At 63.4% G+C, this 17,306-nt stretch overlaps 2 protein-coding genes across 7 annotated transcripts; both read right to left on the reverse strand.

The window, feature by feature from the left end:
* Positions 1-5,634: 5,634 nt before the first annotated feature.
* GP1BB (glycoprotein Ib platelet subunit beta) lies at positions 5,635-6,954 on the reverse strand. 2 transcript variants are annotated; one of them, XM_017945132.3, is made up of 2 exons: positions 6,839-6,954; positions 5,635-6,562 (listed from the first exon to the last, which is right to left on the reverse strand). In XM_017945132.3, the coding sequence occupies exons 1-2, from the start codon at positions 6,846-6,848 to the stop codon at positions 5,946-5,948; spliced, it is 627 nt and encodes a 208-aa protein (XP_017800621.1). In that variant the 5' UTR covers positions 6,849-6,954; the 3' UTR covers positions 5,635-5,945. The 2 variants fall into 2 exon arrangements, with proteins under 2 accessions (XP_017800621.1, XP_031511960.1); XM_031656100.1 differs by having other exon boundaries at positions 6,743-6,875.
* Positions 6,955-7,098: 144 nt separating this feature from the next.
* SEPTIN5 (septin 5) lies at positions 7,099-15,970 on the reverse strand. Of its 5 annotated transcripts, XM_009216792.3 has the most exons (12): positions 15,779-15,970; positions 15,613-15,623; positions 10,716-10,812; positions 10,522-10,608; positions 10,176-10,299; positions 9,960-10,094; positions 9,748-9,865; positions 9,545-9,646; positions 8,683-8,779; positions 8,462-8,597; positions 8,087-8,189; positions 7,099-7,986 (listed from the first exon to the last, which is right to left on the reverse strand). In XM_009216792.3, the coding sequence occupies exons 3-12, from the start codon at positions 10,723-10,725 to the stop codon at positions 7,930-7,932; spliced, it is 969 nt and encodes a 322-aa protein (XP_009215056.3). In that variant the 5' UTR covers positions 10,726-10,812; positions 15,613-15,623; positions 15,779-15,970; the 3' UTR covers positions 7,099-7,929. The 5 variants fall into 5 exon arrangements, with proteins under 5 accessions (XP_009215056.3, XP_031511959.1, XP_021777053.1 ...); XM_031656099.1 differs by lacking the exons at positions 15,613-15,623; positions 15,779-15,970 and adding an exon at positions 11,836-12,573; XM_021921361.2 differs by lacking the exons at positions 15,613-15,623; positions 15,779-15,970 and adding an exon at positions 11,589-12,457.
* Positions 15,971-17,306: the final 1,336 nt, after the last annotated feature.

The following is a 17,306-nucleotide window of genomic DNA, read 5'->3' on the forward strand; positions in this document are numbered from 1 at the left end:
ATGAGGGGCGGTCTGCCCGTCCCACTCGGTGCCGCTCGCCGCCAGCCTGGGCAACCCAGCGTCCCTGCTCCAGGCCTCCGTTTCTCCGCGGACCCCAGCTGTCTGCACCCACAGCTCCCACCTCTTTCCGCGCTCACCCCTTATTTAGCCAGCGTTTCCTGCAGACCGCGAGCGCCCTCTGGTGCCTGGCTAGGGTTGCTCGCCTGAGAGGAGAACACGACTAGGCCCTCGCCCTGGGAGCTTCCCGGCGGGGTCTGTGAAATGTGCGCGTGCATCCTGAGCTGTAAGCCTCCCGGTCCAGCCCTCACTGACCACCACTGGCCATCACAGACCCCGCTGGCACAGCCTTTGTCTTGGCCTTTGTGGGACAAGACGGATGGCCATCTTGCAGGGCCTCGCTCACTCACTAGCTGGCTGTGTACAGGCCGAAGATGTGGCTTGAACCCCAGGTAGACCTTAGGGACACAGGCCTGGACACTGTCCTGCACTATGTGTCAGGCCAGGGCAGGCCTAGGAAGCTCTGTGAGGATGGGCTTGAGAGGGGCCTCTAAGATTGAAGAGTAGCCACAACAGGAAGGGTGTGCTCGCAGAGGGACTGGCGCAGGCAAAGGCATGGAGGGCCTGGCCCATGGGGGAGGGTACGCCAGGACTGGGCCTTGACCTAAGGCTGAGATCACAGGAGCCCAGGGAGGTGCGGCGGGCAATGGTGGTGAGAGGGCCCTTGGGCTGCAGGGCAAGGAGCCCTGAATCAGCTGGCCTGGGAGCTGGAGGTGTGGGGTCCAGGCAGGGCTTGGAGAGGGGACCCCTAACCTGTTCCTGCCTAGAAGGAAGAATCTGAGGTCACAGAGGGCCCAGCTCATCAGTGGGGAGGGGGCCCAGGGGCAGGTGTGTTGTCTGTGAAATGAAGGACAATGCTGGGGTCAAGGTGGTGCCCAGGTCTGCAGGGAGCACGTGCATTTCCCCTGTCCCCACAGGGCCATTCAGGGGTACTGAGCTGGGACTATCCACTTCCCCACACTCCTTGGAGGCAGAGGCCCCAGGGTCAGTGTGTGTGGAGGGTCAGCTCAGAGTCAGGTGTGGGTACTGGGGGCTCCCAGGCAGCCAAGGAAGGTCAGCCAGTGAGGGCAGCCCTGTGCCTTCCATGCTCAGTACCTTGGCACAAACCAGTCTAGACCACGGAGAGCCGGCAAGAGGAGGGGTTGTTGAGGAACCATAGGGTTCGGCTGCCCCACCGACCAGCAGGCAGGAAGTTCTTCCTTACGTCTAACCACACAGTGATTCCAGCCGCTTTCCCCAACAGGAGGCCCTGTGCCTCTGCAGCCCCTGCTTCAGGGACCCCTGCCAGCCCCTGAGCGAGACACTGGCCCAGGAGAACTCAAGCCTTGCAGGCAGTGGGCTGCCCACTCCCCAGATCTCCTGCGGGGGCCTTTTCCCACAGACCAGGGGAGTGTCCTTCTCCTGGCTGGGGGCCACCTAGGACCCCGGGTCACTTTCTTCTGGGCCGTGCATTTGCACCCCAAAGACCTCAGTGAGGCAGAGAGGGGATCCAAGGGGCTTGCCTCAGCTCTGCTTCCAGTGCAGTCACAAAAAATGCTCTGGGGCCCAGCAGAGAGCCCTCTTCTGGGATCCGGTTTCTTGCAGAAAGTGGGGAGCACACCCCCTCCCCGTGCCCTGCTTGGACTGAGTTTAGAGTGTTGCACACGCACGGTGTTATGACGATGGTTACCTCTGACCTCCACTAGGAGCTCTGGAGATGCCAGGCCACTGCTGGGGAGGGCAAGCCGGGCAGTTCATTTGTATAAAGGGGGCCACTGTCCTTGATGTGGTGATAAGGCCGGATGGACAACCACAGCCGGCTGCAGCCCACAATGGGCCGGATGCCCTGCACCTGCTCACAAAGGCAGGGGTGGCTCCTGCCTCACGTCTGACCGGCAGCCTCAAGATAGCATCAGCCCTGCAGGAGGGCCATCTGTCTTGTCCCACAAAAGCCAGGACAAAGGCCATGTCAGTGGCAGCCTCCTCGACCCGGTCAGTGGTGGTCAGTGATGGCCACTGGGGGCTGAGGGCCTTCCTGGGCCAGGTGGCCGGGACCTGAGGCTCCTCATCTGGGGCCTCTCTGGGATGCATGGAGAATAGTCTCCATTGTTCATAGGGCCAGCCAGGTGGGGGCCACACGGATGGTGGCAGAGGGACCCTGTCCCTGGCACCCCAGGCCAGCCCCAGTAGTGGGGAAGGCGTCAGTCACCCCTTAAGTTGGGCACCTGTGCTGACCTGGTTGCTCAGCTCCAGAATCCGGGCAGGGCAGTGGGAGGCCAGAGACTGGAGGACTCTGAGAAGCCCCTTGCTGGTCTGGGCAGTCAGAGAGGACTTCCTGAGGGAAGTGGTGGCCTGGTGGGGGACTCGCCAGAGGCACAGGAGATGAGTAAGGAGCAGTGGCATGAAGGGCACCGTGTGCCAGGCAGAAGGAACAGTGTGCAGAGGCCTGGCCGAGATGCAGGCCCCGTGTGGCACAGCCTGGGAGCCTGGGGAAGGCAGCAGCTGCGGGTAGGGACAGGAACGGCTCTCGGCTGGCAGCCTGCTCCTGGCAGAAGGGGTCTGGGGCTGGGGCCGCTGCTGTGGGATGGGGAGGGATGGCAGGAGGAGGGTTTGGGGGTGTTGGTGGAGCTTGTGGTGGGGGCAGGCTCACTCCAGGACACAATGATTCCAGAGACCCTGCAACCCCTGAGGTCCACTCATTCTGTGGGGCCCTCCATGAACCCCCACCGCGCATGGCTCCCTCACGTAGAGACCATTTTCTCACTCCAATGGTCCAGGGAGTCCTAGATGGAGCAACAGACCCGAACCAACCCTGGTCACCTGCCCCAACACTCCCCTAGAACTGAACACTGCCAACACCACAGTCCCTGCATCAGGAAATCCAACCCTTGAAATGCTCTCCGTGTCCTCATGGCTGGCACTGTCCACAAGAACCAGCCCCTGAACATGCTCAGATAACAAGGCACACCTCTGGAACTGTCCTCACTGCCTACAATCTCCGCCGCCCCCTGACGTCTCTTTTTATTTTACGGTTGCTCACTTAATCTCCTGCAGGCATGGCCTCCTTTTTGGCCCCCACAGGCCCTCACGGGTTCTTTACAGGCAGGTCCTCTTGCCCGTTCCCACACGCAATGCCTGCCTTCCCACGAAACACCGCGCGGTCCCACAGTGACCTCACTGTTCGCATTTTACAGTCCTCATCGTCCCCGCAGTAGAGTTATCGCGATCCCCACAGAGCCTCTCGCTCGTTCTGAGAAGTGGATATCTTGGGTCCTGACGTCATCACTCTGTTCACCCAAGCCTCACCCCGCGTACACACAGAAGCGGATATCGCGCAGTGCACCCAGGCGTACCTCCTTTACCCCACCGGTATCACTTTACTGGCTGAATCTTCACTGTTCTTTTGCTTTGTATCACATAAAATTTTACCCGGCGTCATAACATTCGCAGTAGATCTTCTGTACCCGGCGGTCATCACACAGCCCACAAACCCTCACGCAGCCCCACCGATGGATCCTCCTGTTTCGCAGTAAGATCCTCCTTTATTCCCCACAGGCTCGTCCTCTGCTGTTCTGGTGGATCATCACCCGCCCTACCTGAAGTATCACCCGTACCCTGGTATCACCCATTACGGTCACTCACTGTTCGGTTGATCATCTTTTGCTTACTGACCCTCGCATTTACCGTACTCACCCGTACCCATTATCGCTGTTCACCGGATCATCATGGATCTACAGGCGTTCTCCGCTGTTGCAGGCGTTCTTCGCAGCCCCACCGGATCCATCGCTGTTCTGCGGTGACCCATCGCGCACTTTACGGATCACGCACTGTTCTGCGGCGGATGTTCGCATTACCACGAGTGGATCATCGCATTACGACACCACGCATTCGTACTTCTCGCTTCTACAGCGCTTTCGGCACGTTTCTACAGCTTTGGCCGTTCAAGCAGCAGCGTCTCACGGCATTTTGCTGGCGGCAATGGCGAAGCGATGGGCTGGCTGGCGGTGCCGCCTGCACCCGCCCGCCTCCAAGCCTTTGATGAAATGAGCCTTATTTTGTTTTGAGGAGATGAAACTTTATTGGCTTTTTATATTTTTATTGTTTCGAGTGGTTTCTTTATTTGAAATTTGTTCACTTTGGCTTTCTCGAGAAGGTTCTCTTTTATTTTGAAAATGAGTTCTTTACTGGCTTTTATATATTTTTGATTATATATTTTATTTGAAATGGTTCTATCATTTTATATTCCTGATTATTTCTTTTATATATATCTCGAGTCTCATCATTTCTTTTATGTCTCTTTCCATCACTTCTCTTAGCTGGCTCCCTCTCTTTTAATTGTTCATGTCCTTCATCACTTCTCAAGGTTCCTTGCATCACTTCCATGCTGCCTCCTTTACTTGTCTTGTCCCCACTGGCCCCTCATGTTGTCCTTTTACTCTCATTTCTTATGTCCTCACTTGTTCAGGTTCCATCATTTCTTTCACTTGCCTCGAGAAGGCTCCTTTAATGAGCCCATGTCTCATCATTTCTATAAGGCTCCTTTTTATTTGTTCAGGTCCTTTGATTGCTCTTTATATACCTTTACTCTCATTTTAGTTGCCCTACGATATAGGCGGTTCCATCACTTCACAGCGTCCTCACTGTCCACAGCGTCCTGTCCCCACAGCGTCCTCACCACGTCCACAGCGTCCTCACCGCCCCCACAGCATCCTCGCCGTCCCCATAGCATCCTGTCCAGTGTCCCCACTGTCCCCACAGCATGCTGTATCCACAGTGTCCTCACTGTCCCCATAGCGTCTTCACTGTCCCCACGGTGTCCCCACAGTGTCCTCACTGACCCCACAGCATCCTCACCGCATCCACAGCCTTCTCACTGCCCCCAGTGTCCCCATTGCGTCTTCACTGTCCACAGCGCCCTCACCGCCCCCACAGCGCCCTGTCCACAGCGTCCTTGCCGTCCCCACAGCGTCTCCATTGCGTTCTCATTGTCTAGTGTCCTCATTGTCCCATGTCCTCATTGTCCCCACAGCGTCCTCACCGCGTCCACAGCGTCCTCACTGTCCCCAGCGTCCCTACTGTCCACAGCGTCCCTACTGTACCCACAGCATGCTGTATCCACAGCGTCCTCACCGCCCCCACAGGGTCCTCACTGTCCCCACAGCGTCCTCACTGTCCCCACAGCGTCCCCACAGTGTCCTCACTGTCCCCACAGCGTCCTTACTGTCCACAGCGTCCCCATTGTCCCCACAGCATACTGTGTCCACAGCGTCCTCACCGCCCCCACAGCGTCCTCACTGTCCCCACAGCATCCTCACTGTCCCCACAGCGTCCTCACTGTCCCCACAGCATCCTCACTGCCCCCACAGGGTCCTCACTCTCCCCACAGCGTCCTCGCTGGCCCCCAAGTTATCACTTAGCATCTCTCTCATGCCTCCCCATGTAGCCTTTTGGGAGTGTCACTGGAAGGGGAGAGTTCACCCACTGACTCCTGTCTGCCCCTGAGATTAGGGTGGGCATGTGAGGAAGTATTTGTGTCCCCTTGAACCGCCTCCTGGAGACTTTTCCTGGGTTTGGCGAGGGGAATTTCCAGGTCAGTCGTGCAGAGAAGGCCAGAAGGGTTTATTCAGCACCAGAGTTTGGAGGGGAGACGCAGGCAGGGTCTGGACCGCATTGTGCCCCACGGTCCTCCCAAGCCTGGAGGTGTGGGTTCGCCTCCCTCGGGGTAGGGTGGGCAGGAGTTCTGTCCCACGTGGTCTGGGCCTGCAGGTGGGGTGGGTATGAGAGATTGGACGGAGGAGGCGGAGACCGGTCCAGGTTGGCGCGAGGGCCCCTCGGGTAGCGTTCTGTCGAGTTTGCAGGTCCGCGTTGCCCAGCGCCGGTTCTCTCCTCAGGACGCGCCGGTTCTCTCCTCAGGACTCGTCGGTTCCGTCTTGCTCGGCCACCAGTGGGTCGGTCAGCGACAGCCGTAGTGCGGCGCGGGCGCGAGCGCGGGCGCGGGCGCGCAGCCTCCGCAGGCGGCACAGCAGCAGCACCAGCAGCAACGCGTGCAGCAGCCCAAGGCCCAGCAACGCAAGCTGCGCCGCCAGCGCCCCCCAGCAGAGCGGGCCGGGAGCACAAGCGGCGCGCAGCTCGTCCTCGGCTAGGTAGGGCAGCAGGCGGCCGCGCAGCGCTGGGGGCGCCACGCAACGCAGGTCGCGGTAGGGCGCACGCTCGGGGCGGCCGGCCAGCCAGGCGCGCAGCGGCACAAGGCGGCAGTCGCAGCGCCAGGGGTTGGCGCCCAGGTGTGCGGTGCGCAGCGCGGGCAGCGCGTCCAGCAGCCCCGACGGCAGCGCCGTCAGGTTGTTGCCGGTCAGCACCAGCTCGGTTGTGTGGACAGGAAAGGAGGTCGGCAGTGAGGCCCAAGTCAGCCCCCGGCGCCCGCAGTCCACGAGCGTCCCCGCGCAGCTACAGGGCGCCGGGCAATCTGCGGCCGGGCAGCTCGGCGGCGCCAGCATCAGGAGCAGTAAGCTCAGCGCCCCGCGCGGCCCTGCAAGGGAAGCGCCGCAGTGAGCCGGGCGGTCGGCGGGGCACCTGGGCGACGTCTCTGAGTACCCAGAGCGCCGGCCCGGCTCCATCCAGCCCCTGATGCCCGGCGTCCCGGTAGCCCGCCAGCCTCTCCACCCTGACCACCCCGCGCGCCGTTTGGAAGTCCCCCTCTAAGTCTGACCCAAGTCTCTCCCAGCTGCAGCCAAAGGACCAGAGCGCCTCTCAACCCGGGTCGGCCTAGGGAGCAGCCGGGGGCCCGACCGGACTCCAGACTCACCGGAGCCCATGGCTAGAAGACGGCGGCCCAGCTTACTCTGGAGCGGGACGCGTAGGCGGGAGAGCCAAGCGATAAGGCGCTCCCGCCCCCGCCACGCCCGCACCGACCACAGTGCTGCGGCCCGGCCAGAAATAGCCCAGAGGCCGCGCGGACGCGTGCTGCAGCAGCAGATAGCACACTATCGCCGGAGGCCGCAGGCCGCCCGGGCTTCCGTTCCCACCCGCTCTCAGGGGCACACGGAGCACTCGGACACCCACTGCGACGTTCACCAACATTGTTCTCCTGTCACCAGGACAGGACGCGGCATTCACAACGGAACAAAACGGAGCATCGTGTGGCGGGAAGGGATCATGCGGGTGGTAAGATCAGGAGGCTGAGGCTCGGGATCCCGGCACACCACAGCTGTGCTGGGGAGGCCTCGAGCCAGGGCAGGGGACGGCACCGAGAGTTGCCAGGAGGTGGCTCACCGCCCAGTACCCCGGGGGTCCTCCAGGTCAGGCCGGGCTGTGGAGAAGGGGTGTGGGTGGTCACGGCCCGCCCTCCTTGCAGCCTCTCACCTCCTTAAGTCTGGAGAGCTCCCATTTGATTTAGCCCAACCCTGCCCGCTGGGCTTCTGGGGCTAAGGGAAGACCCGGCCCGCCTCGACAGAAAATGGGGTCTCAGCACTTGCTGGGTGACCCGCGGGAGCAGGCAAAGGAGGGCTCCCAAGTCTGTTCTGCAGCATTGGGGCAGGGAACAGACCCAGGACCCTGGGAATCCTCCTCTGCCTAGGTTTGCCTGCCTGCTAGAGCAGGGCCTGCAGTTTGGGTGGTGTGACCGTCTGGGGGCGGGGGAAGGGCAAGAGAGGCGGATCTTTGAAGTCCCGCCGAACTTCGCTCCCGATCCCCCAAGGCCAGAGAGGGCCAGCTGGGCGGGGGCTACAGTCCAGCCCCTCGGAAGCAGATACGAATGACCTGGGAGGGGGTGGTGCTGAGAATAAATTAGGGTCAGCTGGGGGCTGTGGCCCCGCGTCTCCGGGTCGGGAACAGTCCGGTCTGGGGTCCAGGGGTGGGAGGGCGTCCTGGAGACGGACGGTGTGTCCGCGACGAGCGTCACTGGTCCTGCATCTGCTGCTTCATCCTCTGCAGCATCTCCTGCATGCGCCTCAGCTGCGGGCGGGCGGGCGGGCGGAGACAACCGGGCCGGTGAGCAGCACCGTGGGAGCGCATCCCTGCCGCCCGCCTCCGCCACCCCCACCGCCCCACACACTTCCTCATCCTTCATCCTGATAAGCTTCTCAGTCTCGGCGTCCGGGGTGGGCAGCGGCAGGATCGGGATGGGGCTCTCCATGCGGCTGTCCTGGGTCAGTTTGCTGCGGGGGGAGGGATGGACGGGGCAGCGCCACCCGGAGGCTCAGCGTGGGCTGGCGATGCCTGGCCCATCCCCACCACTGCTGAGGCCCTGCCCTCCGGAGCCCTCACAGCCCTGGACTGGTTCTAGGGAAACCAGACTCGCGGGGGTGGGGGGCGATTTGGGGGATCGTGCAAGGTTCAAGTCTGAGTGGGCTGACAGGACTGGCCCTCAGTTATGGAGACATGGGCGGGGCCGGAGGGGCGAGGTCTGGCTCGGGGCTGGGGAGCGCACCTCGTCATCTGCTGGATGCAGTGCGCGCGGTAGTTCTCGTAGTGCACGTCGCACGTCACGTCCTTGAGGTCGTGCATGTGCGTGCGGATGAGCATGTTGCGCAGCTTCACGAAGTCGCAGTGCGCCTGGTTCTCCACTGCGGGGTGGGAGTGGGTGGTGGGCTGGCGCCAGCCTAGGACAGCCTTCCCCCACCAGACCTGGTACCCCAAGACTCCACTCACCCTCCACGATCCCCCAGGGGTACAGGCGGCCCCGGACACGCTGCCCCTTGGCCTCCACCACCGTGTTGCTGCCTATAACAGCGAAGGGCGCGCTCTCCTGGGGGAAGGAGGGAGAAGGGCTCACACCCAGTCAGCGTAATTGCAGGGTTACTGATGGGAAACGGGCATGTAATTCCCAGGGCACCCCTCCAGCATCACCATCAACGACCTCTCCTCAAAGAGATCCTGGCGTTGCCCCTTTCTGGCCTTTCTGCCACTGGCTGGAGACAGAGCCCATGGCCTTCCAGGGCTTCACATTCCAGGGCCTTTCCAGGCATGCTCCACCCTCATCTCCTCCCTCATCAAGAACCACACCCTCCAGCTGCCCCTTCCCTCCCCAGGGCTAAGCCTATGTCTCCCCGTGCTGATGCCCCTGCCCTGGTGGCCACCTTCCCCTGGCATGGTCTCCATCATCACCACTCGAGTTGCTGGGGTACGTGAAGCCACCAACCCTGGAGGTCAGAAATCTGGGAGCCAGGGTGTGCCACTGGATTAGCCCCTTCCTCTGGTAACCCATGGAAAGAGGGTTGGGGTTGGGGGCCTGGCCCACTGTTGCACTTCTGGATCTGGTCAAGTGCTCCATACCTGCCAAGCACCATGTGGGGCCCGCATGACCCACCCCAGCCAAGCAAAGACATGGTGACCTTTACCTTCTAGTTCTGGATGAAGGGGGTACAGGTCCTCTACTCCTAGAACAAATGACTCTTGCCCCCAACTGGGCTGACCTTGCCCTCCTCCAGCAGGCCCAGTGTGAAGGAGACAAGGCCCTCTGGTTCTGCCTTTGCCACCTCCATCGCCCTGCCCCAGCAGTCTGCATGTTCACCTTCAGTTCCCGGTCCTGCTGCTTGAAGTCCTCATCCTCATCCGAGTCACACTCAGGGAACTGGTATACATGGATCCCAAACTTGTCAATCTCCTCCCGGATCTGTGGTGGGGCAAGGGCTGTCAGATTTGAGGCCGGTCAAGTCCCCCTTGTACTCTCAGCCCCAGGGCCCTGGCCAGGCCCCTGTGCGGCAGCAAGCTCACCCGCTCCTTCAGTTTCCGGATCTCACTGGGGACAAGACAGTCAGCTTTGGCGATGAGAGGCACGATGTTAACCTTCTCATGCAACGCCTTCATGAAACCCACATCCACTGGCCGCAGCCTGCCGAGAGCAGCCAAGCGTGGGCATAAGCACAGCCAGGGGCCATATTGTAAGGGGGTGCACTCCCGAGTCTGGCCCCAGGACAGCCACGCACCCATGCCCGAAGGGGGAGATGAAGTACAGGCAGCAGTGCACTCGGTTGTCTTGGATGTTCTTTCGGTTGAGGCCGCTCTCGTCGCGGAAGTACTGCTCAAACTGCTGGTCCACATAGTCAGTGATGGGCTTCCAGCTGTGGGCAGGAGGGAGGTGAGGCCAGGCCTGGAGTGCTGTGGCCGCCTAGGCAGGGCCTTTCTCAGTAGGCCTCGCTCACCACTCGGTGTTGTTGACGGCATCCCCGAATCCCGGTGTGTCCACGATGGTGAGCTTCAGCTTGACTCCCTTCTCCTCAATGTCCACCGTGTGCTTTAGAATCTCTACCGTCTGGCTGATGCGCTCTACGGGGAAGGGGCCACTGGAGGGGCCTCTCCAACCCTCAGCCCCTCACCCTTGGCAGCCAGGACCCTTGTCCTCATCCATCTTGATGCCTTGGCCCTACCCCCGGGGGGACCCACCCGCAAGAACAGAACAGTGGGAGCTGGACCTGGAAGGGAGTGCTTGGAGAGGTCCCATGGAAGGGGGCTGGGGATCAGTGCCAGGGCCTCCTGGGGGCCACTCACCCTCGGCACTGAGCAGCTTCCGGTCCTTGTATAAGTCTGTCAGGAAGAGGCTGTGGACCAGTGTGGATTTCCCCAGGCCTGACTCACCTGCACACAGGTACAGAGAAGGAGTTGGGTTAGGTCTGGGGCTCCAACGACACAGCTTGGCTGGCCAGGGACCCCAGCCACTCCCCTGAGGAGCCCAGCCCACTCACCAGCCACCATGAGCGTGAAGTCAAAGCCTTTCTTCACTGACTTGCGGTGCACCTGGTTGGGCAGTGTAGCGAAGCCCACGTACTGCTTGTCAATGTCCTGGGGGCAGGGTGGGACAAGTTAGGGACAAAAAGGTTTCTCCGGAAGCCCAATACCCTCTTACCAAATGAAGGATGAGGAGACAGCAGAGGGTATGGTTCCCAGGGTGGGGCATTTCACTGGCAAAAATGAGGGGAGGGCCCGTGGGCAAAAGCCTGGAGATAAGAAGGCAGGCCAGGGGGTGGCAGAAGAGGACACCCCTGGCCCCAACCTTAGGGAGGGCTCTGCAGGGACCGAGGCTGTGTTTGTCCCTTGGGGAGATGTCAGGCTGCAGCAGGCACAGGCGGTGTCCTCCCTCCTCGGGCACAGGGCAACAGGATTGGGACCCCTGGGACACACTTAAGGCCCTCCATAAGCCGGAGAAGCTCGGGGCCTCGACACTCACCCCTCCGGAGAGTGGCAGGGGGCGGGAGGCCCCACCTGGCCTGGATCCAGCCGCGGGGGCGGCGGCAGCGGCGGCGGCGGAGCAGCGCCTATTTATAGACGGCGGCGCCGAGCCTACCCCACCCGCGCGCCCCGGCGCCCAGCCCCCGCAGACCCTTGGGGCCCCTGGAGGGGTCCCACGGCCGCATTCTCCGCCCCGTTTTGGGGACGCGGGAAGTGAGGCCTGGACAGGGCACATCGGCCACAGTTGGGCCGCGGACCCCCCGAGGCCGCTGCGGAGGGCAGGGCTGAACCTAGGCGCTGACGGGCAGCGCGCGGGGATGGGGACCCCCTGCCGAGTCTCGGGGCCCGCGGGGTCACAGACCCACGTTCCGCCCTCTCCACACACGCACCTTGAGCCGCCTCTGGGCCTGGGTCCGCGGCGACAGCAGCTGCTCCACCAGGCGGTCCTGGGGCGCTGCCAGCGAGTCCATCGCGGCGACCCCTGCGGGCCCGCGGGCGCGCTCGGACCCCCGGCCCGGTCAGGCCGCCAGAGCCCGGCGACGGCGAGGGACCTTGGCACGGCTCTGCCTTAGGCTGCGTTCTCCGCCCCGTTTTGCGGACGCGGGAAGTGAGGCCTGGACAGGGCACGTCGCCCACCCGGGGGATCGTCGACCCCCGAGGCCGCCCGAGCCATCCCCCTGACTGGGCGGACTGGCCCCGAGCTGTGGCGGCGTCGCAGCCCGGGCAGGCCCTGCTCCCGCACCCGAGCCAGAGGCGGGGCGTCGCAGGCGCCCGCGGAGAGCGCGGCGGGGGGCGGCAGAGACGGCCCCGCCCGCCGTCGCCGGGAAACGGTCGCCTGGAAATTGGGCCGCGGGCGGAGCCACCCGAAAGCGGCTGCGGAGGGCAGGGCTGAGCCGAGGCGCTGACGGGCCGTGGCTTGCGGGGACCGGGAGCCCCGCCGCGCCCCTGGGGCCTCAGTCCGGGCTCCAGGACAGCAGAAGGGGACGACCGGGTCCTGCACGCGGGCTGGGGCGGGCCGGGAGTCGGTAGCGGCCGCGCATTCCGACCCCAAGAGGTGCTGCGCGGCTTCCGCCCGCCAGAGGGCGCCGGAGGCCGCTCCCGGGACCCACGCGCAACCGCGCGGGTACCCGCCCCATTCAGGGCCGGCAGTCTTCTCGCAGACTTGCCCGAAAACCTCCCGGCTGCGTCACGGCGCCCACAGACACGCCGCGCCCTGCACCCCTCCCCAGCCCCGCTTGGGGCTGACCTCCCCTGTGCGTGTGTGCGCGTGTTTGTGTGTGCGCGTCCGTGCGGGTGTGTGTGTAATGCCTGTGTGTGTGTAATGCCTGCGTGTGTGCCCGTACATGTGCGTGTATACATGCGTGTGCACGTGTGTGTGTACGCGTGTGTGAGTGCGTGCATTGGGTATGTGCGTGTGCGCGCGTGTGGGTGGGTGTGTGCATGTGTGTTTGGTGGACTCTTTCCCGGTGCGGCGCCCCAAGACATTCGGGGGACGGGAGGAGGGCAGAGCCCACCTTTTGTGAAGTCCAGCCCGGCCCGCCCCCTAGGAGGCTTAGGGTGGACAGAAGGGAAGGGAAGGGAAGGGTGCAGGCTGCCAGAGTACTGGCGGTCCCTGCAAAACTTGGAAGCCCCCGCCAGCCTGCTGAATAAACACCAGCCACCCATGCGCTGCCCTGCAGCCCCCAGGTGGCCCTGCCCTCAGAGACAAGGGTAGGGGGTGGGATGAGACCCATCTCCCATGTGCTTCCGTGGACACTCCCTTGCCCTGTGAGCTTCTTCATCAGCTCTGACCCACAGGATTGGAGGGACTCGGAGATCCTGCCAGCTGGGCCTCCCTCCTATGTGGCTACTCCAGGGACTGCGGGGGTCTCCTGAGCTCTGCTCTGTGGGCCACCCACCTTCATGACCCCGGTAGAATCCCAACAGGCAAGCCCAGCAGAGCAGGACATGGGGCCTAGAAAAGTTCCAGGGTAGGACCGGACAGGCCCAGTCCCTGCACGTTAGAACATTAGAAGCTGGAGGCCCCAGCCCCACCCCACCCGCCACCAGCCCTCCCTTAGGCCCTCCTGGCTGAGGGACCTCCTCCACTGCCCATCCAGGCCCTGGTCCTGCTGTGGGGCCTAGAAGCCACTGGCACCTGGGGAGGAGGGGCAGGCCCACAGCTGGGAACAGGAGAGCCTTTCATCCCAGGGAAAGGGGGTGGCTCCAGGCCCCCTGGCTCTACCAGTGCATCCTTCAGTCCTTGCTGCCAGAAAAGCCTCCTCACGGGCCCCAGCCTTCCATGGCCCTGACCTGCAGGAAGCCTCTAGGCTGAGTCCCACCTAGTTTCTGAGGGTCCACACCTCGAAGCCCAGCACCCACCCAGACAGGCTGGCATCTCGGGCCCAGGGCATCTCCAGGAAGACAGACAGCCCTGGGCCTAGGCCTCAGGCTAGGAGGTGTCTAACAGTGTGTGGCTCTCAGACTGCCTGCCTCAGTTTCCCCATTGGTAAGGCACAGGCTCTGGGGAGGCCCAGGTCAGGAGGGCAAGAATCTCACTCTCAGCGTTCAACCCACCTGCCCTGCCACCCACTGGGCCCAGTCAGGGCCTGTGGATTCCCTGGGGGAGCCTCAAGGAAGGGGCCCTACCTACCACCCCCTTTCTCTGGTCCTCAAGTGACAAAAGATACTCCCAGGGCTTCCTGAGCCATATGACACAGCTGCGCCCACCTCCTCCCGATGCCTCAGCCTCTCAGCCACTTCCACTCTTAGAATCACTGGAGTCAGCTCTGGGAGCAGCAGCCAGGGCCAAGAGACCACTGGTGCTGCCTGCGAGGAGGTGGGGGCACAGAGGGTAGTGACGGTGCTCCCCCAATGCCTCTACAGCCCCCTTTCAAATAACAAAAAGAATGCTTGGACAGGTTGAGGCTCAATGACTGTGGTAGCAGGGAAACTGAAATGTGCTTCCAGCTCCCCCAGACCCACTGGTCGCCCCAGACACCTGACCTGGCTCCTGCTCCGGGGCTCCCTCCCTTGGCCGTACAGTGCCTTCTTCCTCTGGACTTGGAGGCCTGGGATGGGGTGAGGTGGACTCCCAGTTGACCTCAAAGGATGGGCACCTCAGCAGGAGGGGGTCCCCACCTTGCAGTAAAGGGCAAGAGAGCCTGGCCGCACCGAACAGCAGTGGCTGGAGCCCAGGGTCTCAGAATGCCCTTGGGTCAAGCTGGGGACACCTGCAGGCCCAGGAGAAGCCTCGGAGGCCTGGCCTCCCGGGTCTCCCAGCCTCAGCTCCTTCCATCTCCCTCAAACAATAGCCTGACGCATGTGTCCCTGCATCTCAGGCTTTGTCTGACCTGCTGTGACGGGGAGGCAGCTCCCAGCCTGGCTCCCCAAGGAGCCCCTCCCAGAGAGCCTCACCCACCTCTGGGCAGGGTGTGTCCCTTCCAGGAGAATGGCACTGGTCAACCAATGACTCCCCCAGCTCCCAGCCCCCCCTGCCCAGCCCTCCTGCCCTGCCTGCTGCACCCTGGGCCAAGACTCTGGAGTTCCACTCAGCACCCATGGCTCCTGAGAAACTCCATCCCTGACAGGGGCTGCCAAAGCCAGCCTGGTGCCAGAATTGGGCTCTTCTTTTCTCACCCAAAGATGGCTGAGCTCAAGCCAGAGAGGCCACCAGCAGGGTTCCCCCAGCCCCCCGAGGCCACCTGGTTGTCAGCCCCCACCCTACTCCAGGGGTCTCACAGCATTGTTTAACCGTGAGCTCGGCTGGATTTCACCTAGTGCTTAGGCCAGCCTCCTGTCCAGTCCTGCTTTCCTGGAGGGCGGGGCCCAGGCCAACCCTTTGGAGAAGCCACAAGCCTATTTGTACCCACGGGGTCCCAGGACCCATCTGGGCATCAAGAATGACTCAGACCAGACCTTGGGGGTTCCCAATCTGGGGAAGAGGTCCTGCTGCAGACCCGAACATTCGAATTTGTGTGTGGGGAGGGAGAGGGGCATGAAGGTGCAGGGGAGGTGTGGGGTGACTACAGGCCCTCTGCTGTGGGGCTGTTCAGGGACTGTGCTGGCTGATGGAGCCTAAGTCCCCTCCCCCAGCGTGGCCTTCCACGACCATGGCCTCACCCAGGACCCCCAGCTCATGGCCTACAGGCCAGGTCAGCAGGAGATGCTGGCGTTGGCCTTCTGGGAGGGGGATACTCTGCCCATCCCCCCATCCTGGGGAGGGGTGCACGGTGGTCAGGGGACCAGGGCCCCCACTCTTCCCCTTTGCAGCCCCAGGTGCGGCGGCACTGCCCGGCTGACAATCGGTGATCGCGACAGGGCTGAGTGAGGGCCGGCGGGGGCGGGGTCGCGCCTGGGCACCCGCGGCGCTAGTGTCACAATGGGTGACAGCCGGCCGGGTCTCCCAGCAGGGGAGCGATGGCGCGCACGTACCTGCTTGTCCTCTGCGGGATCGGGGTCGGGGTCGAGTCCGGGTCCGGGTCCGGTTCCGGGCGGGTCCGGGCCGGCGGGAGGGGGAAAGACGGAGAGACACGGTGAGAGGCGCGCGGGCGGCGGGGACAAAGGCGCGCGCGGGCACGCGGGCAGGCGCCGGGCTCACCTGGGGTCGCCAGCTTGCTCTTGTGCTACCGCAGGCCTGTGCTCATGGTGGCCGCCGGCGGGGGACGTGCGGGGCGGGCGCGCGGGCGGGGCGCGGCGACAAGCGGCGGAGGCCGAGGCCGGGCTGCAGGGTGAGGCAGCCCCTCCGCCACCGCCGCCGCCGCCGCCCGCCCCACTGCCGCCCAGCAACCAAATCCGGCGCCCGCCGCGCGCCACGCGCGACCGGCGCGCGGCCCGGGGGCGGGGACCCGAACCCCTACCATGGACCCGCGCCCGCGGCCTCGGGGCGACGCCCTCGCCTCCCACAGCCCCGGCCGCGCCCGGGGTCAGCGGACCAGACCCGCGCCGCCCCCGCCCTGCAAGGCTGTTACCGGCCTCCTCCCCGCAACCTCCCCGGTGCCCCAGCCCAGGCCCGGCCCGCGCTCCCTCCGCCCTCGCTGGGACCCGGGCCACGCCGGTCCTCCCCGCGGACCATCCGGGTCGGTGGCCTATAAAGCCTGCCTGGCTTTTGGCCAGGCACCGCAGCAGCTCCATTACCGCCGAGGTCGCGAAGGACTCGGGAGGCGGTAGCCTGGGCAGGGATGGTCCCGGTGCGGCTGGCCAGTGCCTAGCCTTTCCTCTGCTGACTGCTCGGTGCTGAGCAGACCTGCTCTGCGAGCAGACGCACCTGGCAGGCTGCAGGCCACAGGCTTTTGGGCAGTGGTCCGGCCTCTCTTTTCCTGGGCTGTAAAATGGGATTATTTGTGAAGAGGAGTGAGCTGAGGTGTCGGGCAGGACCGGCCCTGACCATCTCACCCCAGCTCTGCGCCTGCTTCTCTGCTGACCCATAGGCTGTGGGGATGCTCCAGGCAGACCCTATCCCACCCTGCAGAAAAGGCTTGTAGGGGACCGAGGGGCACTGTGAAGGCAGGGCCTGAGCCTGCACCCCATTTACAGAGGGGGAAGTTCAGGCCCTAATCTTCAGTGAGTCAGCCAGACTCAGTGGCTGAGAGCAAGTCTCTCCGGTCATTTGTGTCACCATCACATTCCCAGGTGTCCTCCGCCTGGACTTCCCCAAAGTGTCCCCAGGCAGCACCTCTGAAGGCTTTGGGACTGTCAGGCTTGCAGTCATCACATCCCCAGGTGAGGGCCCCCTTGTATGGAGATGTCTCCTGCACCCCGTATGGACAGCACCTCCGCAGCCAGGGAACCCACCTCTGCTCCCCACCCGTCCTGTGCTCCTTGGTCCTTCTGCTGGCCCGTGGGCTCCCTGGGTGGAGGGGGGTGTCACTAGGGCCTTTTCATCTCTGAATCACCAGCACCCAGCACAGTAAGTGAAAAATTCATGTAAGCGCGTCTTTGTTCCACAGTCCTTGCTCTGCTGCATTCTGTGGCCAGAGCCCCATTGACCATGACCCTCCTCTGGGTCTAGAACTCCAACCAGTGTGGGGACCCGCCACCTGCAATCCCAGCTCCTCATCCAAGATGTGTTTGGAACTCAGGCTTTTTTGTATACTCATACATTATGTGGCACCTCTTTGGGGCCTGGG

The sequence above is a fragment of the Papio anubis genome, chromosome 16 (genome assembly GCF_008728515.1).
Source record: "Papio anubis isolate 15944 chromosome 16, Panubis1.0, whole genome shotgun sequence".
NCBI lineage: Eukaryota > Metazoa > Chordata > Mammalia > Primates > Cercopithecidae > Papio > Papio anubis.